Genomic DNA, 16,103 nt, shown 5'->3' with positions numbered 1-16,103 from the left:
AAATGGAGTAGCAATTGATAAAAGCACCGACAAATCGCAAATCGCAAATACATATAGAAGCACGAACTATGTAATCGTGAAAACGCAAATTGCAACTGCAATTTGTTACATTGAACTTGCAATTTGCATTTTCGCGATTACATTGTTCGTGTTTTTCAAGTATTTGTGATTTACGATTTCTCAGTGCTTTCTCAATTGCTACTCCATTTCATGATTACATTGTTAAACAACAAACATTTTATGATTTCACTTTTTTAAACAACAAACATATACATGAATAACTAGTGTTTTTTTTTGGTTTTTGTGTTCTTGTTAATGAACTTCGAATCGTTTTTTAGTATGCTTTTACTTGATTAACTCACAATCATTTCATGATTATTTGTGTTTTTAGTCTATGCATGTAACTTTTTTTATTTTAAATTTTTTGATTTTTTTTGTTGTTCGTAAACGTTTTGTGTTGTTCATGTTCATTTTTATGTTGTTTTTTATATTTCCTGTGTTTTTATTTTTCTATTTTGTTTCCTGTTTTTGTGTTCATGTTTTTGTTTGTACTGTTGTTCATGTTCATTTTGTTATTGTTTTTGTTCGTACTGTTTTTTTTCCTGTTTTTCTATTTTATTGTTTTTTATTTTGATTTTATTTTTACATTGTGTCATTTGATGTGTTGTTTTCTGTTCTCAACACTTATTCTAATATTACTTGTTTATACTTTGTTTTTTTTTGTTATGTTCTTGTACATGAACTCAAAATCGTCATTTTTAGTATGACTTTACTTTAGTACCTCACAATCGTTTCATGATTAGTACATGCATGTATCTTCATTATGAGAGCAGTCTTGTGTTCTTGTTTTTGATTTGTTTTTGTTGTTTCCGGTTCAGAACACTGTATGCATTTATTTATTAATATATGCATTGATTTGTTTTATACTTCAGCTTTGTTTTTATTCTTTTTCATGATTTATGTGTTGTTTTATGTTATTATCCTGTTTTTATGTTCAATTTTGTTTTTAATGTTTTTAGATTATATAACATGGTTATCACTAGAAATTCTCAACAGTCTTCTGAAGTAACTGAGGTTGAGAGACAACATCAAATCTTTTAGACAAGGTGGATGAAGGAAAGAGTAGTTCTCTTGTGAAAGTTAGCGGTATAAAAATAAAAACTAGTGCTTCAAAGAACAAGTCTACGAATCAGAAACTGTTAGCTCATGTTGAACATGAAGGTTGTTATATATTCATTTAATATTTTTGTAACATATTTTAGGTTATGATTTGTTCATTTATTGTTACTTTCTAATATATTAATTTAATGTTTTTCAGACTCATTGAAGCCAAAAGCAACATCATCCAAATGTCAAAAATCCATTGATGCTGATACAGGTAGTGAAGAGCACTTGAGGGAAAGTCTTTAGTTTCCTATATGTTCGACTCCATGAGCATCCAAACGTAGAAAAGGGAATGATGCAAGTAAAGGTATTATCATTTAATTCTCACATTAACTAATTTTGTGTTTTGAGAAGTTAAATGTCAATTTTAATTATTATTTTTATAATCACTATAATAGAAAAGGCTGTAGTTTTTGTAAACAAAATCATTGATATCACTGAAGTGCATGGTGAAGAGCATGAAAATGAAAGTACAAAATCTAATCTAGTTCTGTACCATTTCGTGTTACTTTACATTGTCTTTATGTTATTTTTATAGAATTTCATGTTATTTTAATAAATTCTTGAAACCACTGCAGAGCAAGTTTTAGGAACAAAAATCATTAACACCAATGAAAAGCTTATAGATAACGTGGATGAAGCAAAGAGTAGCGCTGTTGTGAAAGTAAGAGGTATAGGGATAAAAACTAGTGGTTCAAAGAAGAAGTCTAAGGGTCAGTAACACATAGCTGATACTGAACATGAAGGTTGTTATATGTTCATTTATTATTTGTACTTCTTTATATTAACATATTTCATGTTATTATTTGTTAATTTATTATTAGTTTCTAATATATTATTTTATATGTATTTTAGACTTATTGATGCAAAAAAAATCAATATCATCCATACCTCGAAAAATCGGTATTGAAGAGCAATTGAAGGAAACTCTTTCGTTGCCTATATGTTCTACTCCATCATCATCAATACGTAGAAAACGCAATGAAGCAAGTAAACGTATTATCATCTTTTAATGATCTTATTAACTAATTTTTTTTTTTGACAAGGTGAATTTCAATTTTTACTATTATTTTACTGTCACCAAAACAGACAAGGTTGTACTTCTAGGAAACAAATTCATAGAGATCACTGAAGAGCTAGGTGAAGATCAACAAAATGAAGGTACATAAATCTAATTTAAATCTGTATAATTTAATGTTACTTTTACATGATTGTTATGTTATTTTTATTTAAATTTCATGTTATTTTTACCCAATGCTTGATACCACTACAGAGCAAGATTTAGGAACGCAAATCATTGAGACCACTGAAGAGCAAGGTGTATGATCGGAACTTTATGTCCTTTAATCGTACGTCGGCAAGTTAGGGTCGAATCCACAGGGAGTGGGGTGTATATCAAGGAACTTTCAATCAATTAGTTGGTTCAACAACGTATATTTAAAATTTTGTTGGCATAATTAACTAAAACAAGCAAATAAAGACTAAAGCTAAAACAAAGTATAAAACAAGTAAAGATGCTAATTAACCAAGATAATAAGATCAAAGGCAATACAAACACATCAAAAGGTATTATGATGATGAACAGGCAAAGGCTAGGCTTTCTCACCAAAGTAGTGTTTACTAATCTTCAACCTAAGGTCATAGATATGGGTCATATTTTGGATACTAATGTTCTCTCTTGAGCAATAAAAGCTTCCTAAAACATACTCAACTACCTATTCTCATGGAGCTAAGCATATTTTAAGACATGGAGCACATATTCATCATTTCCAATCAAAACATCTACCTATTCTCACGGAGATGATTTAATTTTCAAGCATAGACTATCATTAGAAATAGACTCTCGCCCCCAATCCAATGACACTACAATAATAGAAAAATCCATCTCAAACCATAAACAACACAACCAAGCCAAAGGTAAAGAAAAAAAATTTAGACTACATACATGGTGATAATGCCTAGCCTAAGCCAAAACAAACTACTCACTCATATACATATTGAAATTGTAGATTGCAAACAAGCCAAGAACCATAGATGAATAAATTAAGCTAGATTATACTAAAGAGATGAGTGCAATATAAGTTGAAGAACTACAAGCATGAATATATAAAACTAAAGGCAAACAATTAAAGATAACTAAGTGACATGAATTGAAAACAATATAAGCAAAGACAGAAGTTACTCTTTTAGGTTCAATCTAAGCATGAACAAGATGATTTGATGATTCAAAGTAATACCCTCCAAAAGCTTCAATAATAATACATCAATGGTTGAAAAATCGAAGTTGCAAAATATTACAATAAAGGATGAAGTTAAGATTCTAATTGGAAATTGAAAATACTTAATTGAATTGAAAGGGACATTATGCTAAACACTAATTCTTAATTGAAATGAAAGCAAAGCTATGAAGAATACATAGAAATCACTCAAAATAAAGGGTGAAATCTTAGATGTCTGGCTCCATCTTCCTCTTCTTTATTTTTACCCTTTAAAAACAAGTGGGGGTGGTGCTTTCATGATTGCTCCACCATCCCTAGGTTGTAGGAGGGGGGTGCCACCCTTAATGGATAGGGTAGGTGGTTGGTAGTCTTGGAAGTAGAAATTAGAAGCAACAAATGTAATTGGACCTGGAATGATATTTAAAAAGATCGCAAAAGCTGCTGCCGCCCATCTCGCTCGACCCGATCGGAGCCTGCTCGACCAGTTGAGCCACCATCAGGTCCAACATTAGAAACTTCAAAAATTCGATAGTATGTGACAATTAGCTCCGCTCGACCCGAGCCATCTCGCTCGACCAGTCGAGAAAATGTCCTGTACTCCTGAATTGAATCCTGCTAATGATCAGAAGCTACTGGAAGTTTGAATTCACTTCGCTCGACCCGAGCCAACTTGCTCGACCAGTCGAGCGACCTTCAAGAATATGATACTCGCTTCTGATCTCATGTACATGCTCCGGGACTGCTCGACCTACCTTGGCTCGCGCTCATTTCGGTCGAGTGAGTCTACTTTGGCTTATTCATATGGCTTGGCTCATGATGTTTCACTTCTTTGAGCCCGTGGCGTTTAGGCGAGCAATGTATGCAACAAAAGGGGCTAGTTTGTGCTCAGTATTAATGATTAGATCCTGAAATTAAATAAAACACCAAAGCAACAAAACAAGTGTAACATCCAATAAACCAATGCAATAACATATAGTTTCCTCAAGCTAAAAAAGCCACTTATAGGGGTAAAAATAAAGAGAAAATGTAGCTAACAGTGAAGAGACACAACGTGAAGCTATGCAAGTTGATTGTCAAACTAAAGATCATATCGAAGGCGAAATTCAAGATGATGCCAAATCTGATGATGATGCTAAAATTTGATGTTGAATCCAAATTAGATAATGATGAAATTGAAGATAATCAATCCAAAGAAGGTATGCAAATTTAAACTAATCAAATAATTATATATTTAGTTAGTTTTCCATCATATAATTATAAGTTATAAATTTTTATATACGCAATTGAAGCTGCACAAAGGCCCCAATCAGCAAATGATGGTGCATAATCAAATATATTTTTTATTGGTTTTGCTTTGCTTTATGTGAAATTCATTTTGCTTTTTAAATATTTTTTTTAACTATTGTCAAATTTTATAACTACTGTCAAATTGATGATGATGCAAAATCTGATGATGAATCCAAATCAGATAATGATGCAACTGAAGATGATCAATCCAAAGAAGGTATGCAAATTTAAATTAATTAAATAATTATATATTTAGTTAGTTTTTCATCATATAATTATAAGTTATAAATTTTTATATATGCAGTTGAGGCTGCACCAACGCCCCAACCGGCAAATGAAGGTGCATAATCTAATGTAGTTTTTTATTGGTTTTGCTTTGCTTTATGTGACCTTCATGTTGCTTTTTAAATAATGTTTTAAATACTGTCAAAAGTTGTTGTTGTAGATAAAGTTAATGTTGAAGAGGAAGCAGAGGAGGATTCTATTTCTAAATATGAATCAGTAACTATCAAACATGAAGAAATTGAGCAAGATGAAGAAGGTATGCAAATTATATATTATTATTTAATTTTATATTATAAATCATTCCATTTTATCTTAATATTTGATTAACACATTAGAAATATCTATAGATGAAAAAGCTAATACTGATAAGGAAAATCAAGAGGCTGAAGAAGTTGTACCTGAACAAGATAGCCAAGTCTAAAATATTTTTTAAACTTTTAGATGCTATTTGTACACTATAACATGAAAATATATATACTTGTATGTATAGTGATGGGAAATCTTGCAACTGAAGGTAGACGAGGTTCAATGTCAACAACAAAACAAAAAAAATGGAAAGGAGGCAGGTAAAGGTATAAAACTTATTTTTTTTAATTTTATATACAATTTAATATGAATTTGTGTTACTTTCCTATAATTTATTAACTTTAATGTGCTGCATAATGATTGAAAACTATCAAAAAAGTTTCAAAGCTTGTGTCGTCATAAATTTTCAGTAGCACATGTTCAAGTGAAAGTGAAGTCGCGAATGATGTTGAAAGTGAATCTGAATCAAAAACTGATGACAGTGAGGAGGAAGAAAAAGGTTTTTATTTAATTGTCCCCCTATTATTTTTTTATGTGTTTCCTATATTTTTAATTGCTTTCTTGTTGTTTTTTATTGATTGTAATTAAAATTTTCTTTTTTCTATTATAGAAATTGAAACAAAGATGAAGATTGTCAATAGAAGGAAAGGAAAATAGTCAACAGATTTTCATTTTAAGAAGTTCAACTTATATAAAGTTTTTTTTTTTTTTGCTTGCTTTTAAAGAAATTATTTATCTTTGTAGATGTTCAAAGTCAATCAACTTCTAGGTTGACTAGAAGTCGTGCTTGGCAATTAAGTTTAGTTTCTGAAAAACTATTGTTGGCAAAAATACGCAATTGGTAAAGCGTAATTCGAAGAAAGATGTCGCATCGACGTCTATTGTTGTTAAACCAGAAGAGTGAATGATCAGAAACTGTTATTTTTAATTATTTTATTTCGTTGTCTAGTGCAGCTTTATGTATACATCTTGTAAAGGAGTTGCTATCGATGATAATTACGTTGCTTTTTAATTAATTTTGGTTGTTAGTAACATATTTTTAAAATTTCTTATTTGGAAGGCGAAAAGGATCCTTTCATTTACTTTCAAATGCGGAAGGACTTATGCTTTTAGGTGGTATGATGTCCTTGAAACAAAAAGAAGATTTGAAAGAAATTGGGTTTGATGGTTTATTGCATGTTAATTTGTTGAAAAGCATTCACGGTATTGTGCCTTGGTTCATCAAACAATATGACACTGAAACAAGCGTCTTTATTGTGAATGAAACCACCAAGTTTACAATAACAGAGTTTGATATATGTGACATTTTTGGTTTGCCAATCAATGAATCAAACCCTATTATTAAAACTAGTAGGCAACGAAAGAATAATCCGGATTATTTTTTGGTTGATCAATGGAGGGAGAAACTATATGGTTGTCAAAGTAGGGAAATATCTTCCCAAAAATTGTTTGATAAGATTGTGAATAATTTAAGAGATGAGGGACCTGATTTTAAACGGTTCTTTGTTATGTATATGATGGTTACCTATTTGGCCCCCACTCCTTACATGCAAGTAGATTGGAGCTTAGTTAAGCCCTTGAATGATGTTGATGCAATAGGATTTTCGGATTGGTATGGTTGGGTGTTAAAAAAGCTTAGGGAAAATGTGAAAAGGGCATAAAATAAGGATCTGAAATACATTCATGTTTGCATTTTATTTTGGAATTGAAACTTTGGACCTATGATCTGTTGAAAGAGAGAGCTAAATCTAAATTGAAAGCAAGATCTATGGTCCTTGGGGAGATTGATTCAACTACATACCCAATCACATCAAAGAAGATGGAGAGGAACATTATTCAATTTCAACAAAGAAATGTACTACAATAAGATTATTTGTCTATCCTTTGCCCCAAGAATACAAGATGCTTAGCGATGAGGAGATTCATAATGAATCAAAAGATGTAAGTTTACTTTTAATGTACTAGTACTATTATGTTTTAAGACTTTTAAGACTTTTAATGTTTCGTTGTAAGAGTTTCATCAACTTGTTACTATAGTTTAATGTTCTGGCTTATAATTATTGTTACTTTTCTAACAGTTTTCATTTTTATTGATTTAAGTTCATTGTTGTAGACAGTTTTAAGTTCATTTGTTTCCGTCAAACCGTTTAATGTTACCTTTAACAGTTTTATGTTGCTGATCTAAAATTTATTGTTTCTTTCTTACTGTTTAATGTTACTTTTTATTAGGAAATCGTTGAGGAATGAACGAAAATGAAAAGGAAAATGGAAATTGTTACTCAATATCATATGAACAACTTCAAGAGACTGAAATCAATGGCTACTCAAGCCACAACCTCAACTAGGCAAAAAAAGCAGAAACACTCTCTATCACCAACTATTTTACAATGGCTCTCTAACCCTAATGTTTGGAAGGAAATTGATGATGTAGTTGACAAACTCATGCATGTTAGGACAAAAGCTTCTAACATTGAGTTTTCATCATTTGATTTAAGGTTAGAAGAATTGGAGAATATTAATGTAGGGCAAGCAAAGATGAAAGCGAATATTGACAAAGGGAAAAAGAAGATGAATTGATGAATTGATGAATTAAAGAATTTGAAATGTTGTGTTTGAAAAACTCATTTAGTTAATACTTTTGTTATGATGTAGTTTTCAAAGATGTTTTTTCGAATAACTTAGTTACTTTTAGGATGATACTTAGAAATTATGTATTTGAAAACAGTGTAGGGTACAAAAGTAACTGTTTTATGAAGTTTAGAAACATATAAGTTACAAAAAGTATCATTTATGCATCGTATATAATATTCTTACTGTTTCATTCAGTTTATGTTATATTAAATATGTTGTGGGTGATACTTTCGTCATGATGTAGTTTTAAAAGATGTGTTTTGAATGACTTAGTTACTTTTTGGGATGTTACTTTGAAATGAAGTAGTCAAAAAACAGTGTATGCTAAACAAGTAATTGTTTTATATGAAGTTTAGCAACATTTAAGTTGCAAAAAGTATCCTTTATGCATCTTATATATGATTCTTAGAGATTTAATAGTAGTAGTGTTTACTTACACTTCATTCATCATTCATAAGATTACATAAATTTTTCATAATATTCATACTGAAAATAAACCATGATGTTCAATTACATTTTCAGAATGTTCATAGCCATAGTAACATCTATGAGTATTCATAATTATATGTTTTTAGTAAAAAGTAACATATTTGTTGTAGAAATACCAAAGTTAGCTCCAATTACATTACTAACCAATGTTACCTCCAATTATTAAAACAATTTTAAAAACAAGCACAAAAATTAAGCCTAATCAATTTTGATCTTATAGTCTGCAATAACATCTTCTTCAAAAGCAACACAAAATGTTGATTAAGTGTACCTAATCAAAGTTCAAAAGAACAAATTTTAATAAAATACAAAACATATTGAGGTTATCAAAATACTTATAATTAATAAATGAAATACCTTACGAAAAAGATAATGAAATACCCTAAAAATCATGATTTTCTTGATCTTGTAGTCCTTTTGCTGCTTGTATCATTTCAAAAAAAAGAGTTGAATAATACAAATAAAAGTAATAATAAACTTTGATAAGAAACAAGTTTAAAAATACAAGAAGCACTTACTTTGTGTTCTTGTCTGGGCATGTACGACTATTATGACTGTCAATCTTTCTGGTGCCCTTATTTGAGGATTCTTTTGGTTTTTGGATGCTAATAACTTCGGGTGCTTTACTACCAACGAAATCCTCAAAATCTTGATATTTTGTTTGTTCCACTAAACTGCTTTCTTTTCTAAAAGTTCACTTGAATAGACTTTTAATTTCATCAATAAATCTTGAAGATCATCGATACTACTTTCAGCCAAACCAACACAACGATGAACTTCGTTCCAAACATCCCTTAATATCCTTTTTTTTGGATCATCAATAATAGAATCAATTAATTGTACTCCATTAACATCATATATAGGAGTTTTTAAAGCAAGCTTAGTCCACCTACTCAAAACGTGTTGCTTAAACAATTTATCACTAGTGGAAAAGACCACATCTAATGCGCAACATATGTTGCGGTTTTACAAAGAAGCAGCATAAAATTATTTGAAAAAAAAATGGAGTATATGTTGCGGTTTTCCATTGCTCGCAGCAAATAAGTGAATTTTCACAGGTATATGTTGCGATTTTCTATTGCCTGTAGCAAATAAGCATCATTAAAAAAACCCGCCTTTTAATGTTCATATACCCTTAAACCCACACAAAGAATTTTTATAAAACACTCGAAAAACAGTTGTGTATAGTTTCATCTTCTATATTCCTTCACGCTGCTACTGTTTCATCTTCATTCTTCATTCTTTTTGTTCATTTTCTTCTTGTTCATCTTCTTCTTTTTGAAACCCATTGAAACCCACGACATTTTCTTGTTCACTACTACTTCTTGTTCATAACGCGGCAGTAAATTGTTCATAAACTCGAAATTTAAGCCTTTGGTCTTGTTCATCTTGATAACCCACGAAATTAAGGTATTTTATCTCTTTTTAATTTGTTACACCTCTAAGTTTTGCAAGATATTCATGAAAACACTCAAAAATTAGGGCAACTCTTTTTATACTAATTTTGTTTCTGTTTTTCATTGTAGATTACATAACCCACGAAATCAAGGTAATTATATTTATTTTACTAATTTGCAAGTTCATATCTTTATTGTTTAACATGTAATTTAGTAATTTAGTGCTAAAGATATCATTTCATTTGTGAATTTTACATTATTCAAGTTTATGTTATTAGTTTGTTAAATATTTGTGTAATTTGTTAAAAAAAGTGGTTTGTTGTTATACTTATGTCTTTAACTATTAGAATTAGAATACATATATTTTTAGGGTTAAATGATTTAATTTTATTATTTATATTTTGAATATGATTTTATTTACAATGTAGTGCTTAATATTGAAGTATGAAGTATAGAATTAGAATATGAAGTATGTATATTTAGGGTAAATAGATTTGGTATAAATAAGTATATATTTTTAGGGTTAAATATGTTTGGTATATATAAGTATATATGTTAAAAGTTGTTATTAATTTTGTTTTGAATTAATTAATCACACTTAGGATGACAAAAGATCATTCTTGGATGTATGGACACATTGAATTGTCCAAATTTATTGATGGCGTATTAAAATTTTGTAGCATTGTAGTTGAACATCAAGTTAGGACGGGGGGAGTTGGTTTTTATTGCCCATGTGTCAATTGTTGCAAAGTATCAAAGGTAGATAGTGTTCATATCCTTAGGGAGCACATACTTTGATGTGGGTTTAGGCCTCAATATCATGTTTGGGTTTGGCATGGTAAGGAGGGAGTTTACAAAGAAAAAAGTGTTGTTGAGGATGTCAATAATGTGGCCGATGTCAATGAGGATGTAGTAGATCGTGTTGATGGGTATGAGACAGATGAAGAGGATGTCGATGAGGATGTGGATCGTGTTGATGAGATGATTGAGGGAGTCGAGGATGAGTTAGGAAAACGTCCTCGTGTTTTTGAATTGTTGACAGAGGCTTCTCAAAAGCCTTTGTACCCTGGATGTACAAAGTTCGCCAAACTAACAGCCGTGTTAACAATTTTCAACATTAAGTCAAAGTTCAATTAGAGTGACGCTAGTTTACAATGTTAATAGAAGCGTTAGGTGAGATGCTTCTTGAGAGAAATGAACTTTCGAAGTCGACATATTATGCCAAAAAGCTCATGTGTCCTTTCGGCTTAGAATACCAGAAGATTCATGCGTGTCCGAATGATTGTGTATTGTATTGCAAGGAAAATCTGAACATAGAAGAGTGTCCTAGGTGTGGGTTATCGCGTTACAAGCGTAAAAGGGCTGGGGATGCTAAAGGGTCCCCCGGCTAAGGTATTATGGCATCTTCCAATAATACCAAGATTCAAGCGCTTGTAATCTATAAAGAAAGATGCGTTAAAGTTGAGGTGGCATGTAGATAGGGTGAAGAAAGGTCACTTGCTCACACATCCATCAGATTCTCCGGAGTGGAAGAGTATTGATAAGTTGCATAAGACTTTTGGATATGAAGTTCGTAATTTAAGGCTTGGACTGTGTACAGATGGAATGAACCCATTCGGCAATCTTAGTTCTCAATATAGTACTTGGCTGATACTGTTAGTGATCTATAACTTGCCACCTTGGTTGTGCATGAAGCATAAGTACATTATGCTTTCGCTTCTTATCTCGGGTGCTAAATAACTTGGCAATGACATAGATGTATATCTTGCACCTCTTGTTGTGGATTTGAGAAAAATTTGGGATGAAGGCGTTTCCGTGTTTGATGCATATGCTAATAAGGAGTTTACCTTGGTGCAATGCTTTTATGCACCATTAATGATTTTTTGGCATATGGCAACTTATCAGGGTATAAGAACAAAGGGAAGAAAGCATGCCCAATATGTATCGATGACATGAAATCCACGTGGATACCTAAGTGCAAACACGTATTCATGCACCACCGAAAGTTCCTCTCACGAGATCACCAATATCGTAAGAAGAAGAAGAAGTTCAACGGGGAGGTTAAGAATCGTGTAGCTCGTCGACCGTTGAGCGGTTATGAGATTTATGAACAGGTTAAGGGAGTTGAGACTGTATTTGGTAAAACAGGGCAAGTGCAAGGGGGTGAAGACCCATTATGGAAAAAAGAATCAATCTTTTGGAAGCTTCCATATTGGAGAGATCTACAGGTTAGGAATTATCTTGACGTTATGCATATAGAGAAAAATGTATGCGATGCCTTACTCAGGACTCTCTTGAACATTCCGGGTAAGACAAAGGATGTTAAAGCCGTGCGAGATTGGTTTGAATGTAAGGGTATTCGTCCGGAGTTGTGGGCACAGGTTAAGGTGAGTAAGAAAAGAAATAGAGCTGATGAAGTTGGTGGCAGTAACAAGGGAAAGGGAGGTAAGTAGAAGATGAGTAACGACAAAGTTTATTTGCCTCCAGCTTGCTACACATTGTTTAAAGCAGAAAAGCGGGCATTTTGTGAGTCTTTGTATGGCATTAAGGTTTCGTCTGGGTACTCATCCAACATGAAGAGATTTGTGACCCTAAATGGTGAGTTGAAGTAGGGAAGCATGAAATCTCACGATTGTCATGTAATGATGCAAGTGTTTTTACCAATTGTAATCCGTGGATTACTGCCAAAACATGTGAGATATGCTATTACCGAGCTATGTTCGTTCTTCAACACAATTTGTAGTAAATTTCTTGATCCCTTTAAACTTGACGCTCTTCAAGTCGACGTGATTGTAACTTTATGCAAGTTTGAGATGTATTTTCCACCTTCTTTCTTTGACATAATGGTTCATCTTATTGTCCATCTCGTTCGTAAGATCAAGATTTTGGGTACAGTATTTTTAAGGTGGTGTTATCCTTTTGAAAGACACATGGGTGTTTTACAAAACAATGTGAGGAATCCAGCACAACCCGAGGGGAGTATGATTTAAGGCACAATGAACGATGAGATTGGTAACTTTCTAGCCGAGTATTTGGCCATGGCAAAGCCTATTGGACTTCCCACCTCTCAACATGAAGGAAGACTTGAGGGAAAAGAAAAAGTTGGCTCCAAATCGATCATACCTCCTCGAGATAGTCTTCTATATCCACACTTGTATGTGTTGCATCATATTCTTGAAGTCCATCCTTTTTTAAATGAGCATTTCGATATATTGCGCGCAAAATATCCTTCTAAAGGGGATAGGGGATTGATGCAGTTGCATAACAAGACGTTTATTGATTGGTTTCATAATCGAGTAATATGTGAAGAACTCAAGGGTGTATCTGAAATTGTTAAGTGGTTAGCTTTTGGTCCTCGTGATGATGTCAACAAATATGAGGGTTACAATGTCAATGGCTTCAAATTTTGTACTGAGGGTTAAGATAAGAAGTCATCTTATCTAAAGACTAGTGGGTATTCTATTTTAGCGTCGTCTACATTTTACGTGAGTGCCAAGGATCAATCACCAGTTGATGCTAAATTAGTATACTACGGGCGGGTACGTGAAATATGGGAGCTTGACTACTCTACATTCACTATTGGTCTTTTCAAATGTAAGTGGTTAGATAATAATCGACAATGCATAAAAAATGACGACCCATGTGGATTCACTCTTGTAGACTTAGCTCGTTTGCGTTATAGTGAGGAGCCATTCATACTAACCACACATGCCAAGCAAGTATTCTACATTGTAGACCCGTGTGATAAAAAATGGTCTATTGTTGTACCGGGAAAAAGAAGTATCCTTGGTATAGGTGATGTTGAGGATGAGGAAAAATATGATGCTTTTGAAGACTCCCAGCCCTTTATCAATCCAAAATCAGTAGTTGAAGATGATGTAGATGTTGGTTATATGCATGTAGATCACACGGAAGGAATACATTTGAATTAAGTGATTCAATAGGTATGTATTTCAAGGCTTTTTAAGCGTTTTTTGCACTTTCGCGCATAAAGTAGCTCAAACTTGGTTTGTTTTGCATGAAACTTGGCACACAACACTATTTGATATATATTATTGTGTTGAAATGTTTAGAATTGAAAATCATAGTCATATGCTTAAAATTACTTGGTAAGTTGCGATTTTAAGGGTTTTTAAGCGTTTTTGGCACTTTCGCGCATAAAGTAGCTCAAACTTGGTTTGTTTTGCATGAAACTTGGCACACAACACTATTTGGTATATATTATTGTGTTGAAATGGTTAGAATTGAAAATCATTTTCATATAGTTGACATTACTTGGTAAGTTGCGATTTTAAGGGTTTTTAAGCTTTTTTGGCACTTTTGCGCATAAAGTAGCTCAAACTTGGTTCGTTTTGCAAAAAACTTGGCACAAACACTATTTGGTATAAATTATTGTGTTGAAATGGTTAGAACTGAAATTACGTTCCTATGTTCTAATATATTTCTATTCATTCTCATTCAGGGATTCTTCTACAATGCATCTTTTCAGAGACGAAATTGTCCCCGTGATTGAGACCTCGGATAATGAGCATCATAGTTATGACACTGAAGAGGACCAAATTGTTAGATACGAGCGTATGGCTGAAGACGATCCACCACTTAACAATGATTATGACACTGAAGACGCCCCACCAACGGATGCTCCCACTACCACTATTAGCGTTGGTTCTAAGAAAAGAAAAGGGCAAGGTCCTACGAAAAACCTCAAAGTCACAGAATCCATGCATTTGGATCACAATACATTGGGTCAACTTTGTGGAAAATGGCATAGGAAATATGGAAAACAAGTGGGCCTATGTATCCGCAAGATTTCGATTGTACACATAGAACGAGGTTCTAGAGTGTTTGAAGAACTCTTTATGGGATGATACTGTGGTAAGCAACTTTACTATTTTTATTCATTTAGTTTCATTTTAAAATTAATTTAATTGACACTAATAAATATAGTTTTTCAAACGAGAACAATGAGGAGAAGAATAATGTGTTTCTTTCAGCTGTTTCTAAAAGATTCAGAGATTTCAAATCCAAGCTAGTAACTGACTGGATCAGCAAGAAGCGTGTCCGTAAGACCAAAAAGGTCAAAATGGGAAACGAAGGTGGAGAGCAAGCACCTTCAAAGATGCCCTATGAAATATGGGGTCACATATCGAAGAATGAATGGGAGGCTTTTGTTGCCAAAAGAACAACTCCCAATGAAGTTGTAAGTATTCCATATTATATTATAGCTTTTGATTTAAATTTACTTCTTTAGATTCAATCATTAAACTAATATATGACATTTGATTTCTAATGATAAATTAGGAAAAGCGTGGTAAAGCTTTTGAATCAGCAAGCAAAAGGAAGTTTTACTATCGCTTGTGTTCGAAAACGTATAATATGATGTTTGGAGATATTAAAAGAAAATTTAAGCGAGCAAAAAAAAACAAAGAAACTTAATGAAAACAAATTAACAAAGTAAATAAGGATAAAATGAACTAATAGCAAGGATAAAATGATCAAAAAAAAACTAAGAGGCATAGACTAGGCTTTCTCACCAAAGTAGTGTTTACTAAACATTAACCTAAGGTCATGGATATTTTGTTATGGGGAAGAACGTGTCATAAGTACTAATGTTCTCTCTCGAGCTACAAAAGCTTCTTAACCATACTCAACTACCTATTCTCATGGAGCTAATACATGATTTAAGACATGAAGCACACATTCAACATTTCCATTCAAAGCATCTACCTATTCTCATGGAGATGTCTTAACTTTTAAGCATAGATTATCGTTAAAAATCGACTCTCGCCCTCAATTCAACGACACTACAACATGATAGCGAAATCCATCTTAAACCATAAACAACACAACCAAACCCAAGGTAAAGAAAGCAATTCAAACTACATTCATGGTGATAATGCCTAGCCTAAGCCAAAACAAACTACTCACTTATACTCATAATGAAATTGTAGAATGCAGCAAGTCAAGAATCGTGAATGAACAAATTAAGCTAGAGTATCCTAAAGAGATGGAATCAATATAAGTTGAAGAACTACAAGCATGAATATATGAAACTAAACTAAACAATCAACGGGATTAAGCGTCATGAATTGAAAACAATATAGCAAGGATAGAAGTTACTCTTTTGAGCTCAATCTAAGGATGAACAACATGAATTGATGATTCAAAGTAATACCTTCCAAAAACTTCAATAATAGTACATCAATGGTTGAAGAATCCCAAATTGCAAAACATTACAATAAAGGATAAAGTAAAGATTGTATTTGGAAAATGAAAATACTAGATTGAATTGAAATAGAAATTATGCTAACACTAATTCTTAATT

At 32.4% G+C, this 16,103-nt stretch overlaps 1 protein-coding gene across 1 annotated transcript; it reads left to right on the top strand.

Moving 5' to 3' along the window:
* The first annotated feature begins 2,027 nt into the window (after positions 1–2,027).
* Positions 2,028–5,376, top strand: LOC130801086 (uncharacterized). The gene is made up of 8 exons (XM_057664848.1): positions 2,028–2,154; positions 2,254–2,325; positions 4,421–4,579; positions 4,673–4,702; positions 4,852–4,887; positions 4,975–5,010; positions 5,116–5,211; positions 5,303–5,376. The coding sequence occupies exons 1-8, from the start codon at positions 2,028–2,030 to the stop codon at positions 5,374–5,376; spliced, it is 630 nt and encodes a 209-aa protein (XP_057520831.1).
* Positions 5,377–16,103: the final 10,727 nt, after the last annotated feature.

Source organism: Amaranthus tricolor, chromosome 15 (genome assembly GCF_026212465.1).
Source record: "Amaranthus tricolor cultivar Red isolate AtriRed21 chromosome 15, ASM2621246v1, whole genome shotgun sequence".
NCBI classification, from domain to species: domain Eukaryota; kingdom Viridiplantae; phylum Streptophyta; class Magnoliopsida; order Caryophyllales; family Amaranthaceae; genus Amaranthus; species Amaranthus tricolor.
Note: the sequence above shows the minus strand (reverse complement) of the source record. Positions and strands in the feature narration are given on the sequence as shown.

Excerpts from the sequence above, each read along its gene's own strand:
- LOC130801086 (XM_057664848.1), top strand. The coding sequence starts at position 2,028 with ATGCAAAAAAAATCAATATCATCCATACCTCGAAAAATCGGTATTGAA. Across the intron at positions 2,155-2,253 it reads TAGAAAACGCAATGAAGCAA|ACAAGGTTGTACTTCTAGGA; the intron begins GTAAACGTATTA and ends TCACCAAAACAG. Across the intron at positions 4,888-4,974 it reads AGATGATCAATCCAAAGAAG|TTGAGGCTGCACCAACGCCC; the intron begins GTATGCAAATTT and ends TTATATATGCAG.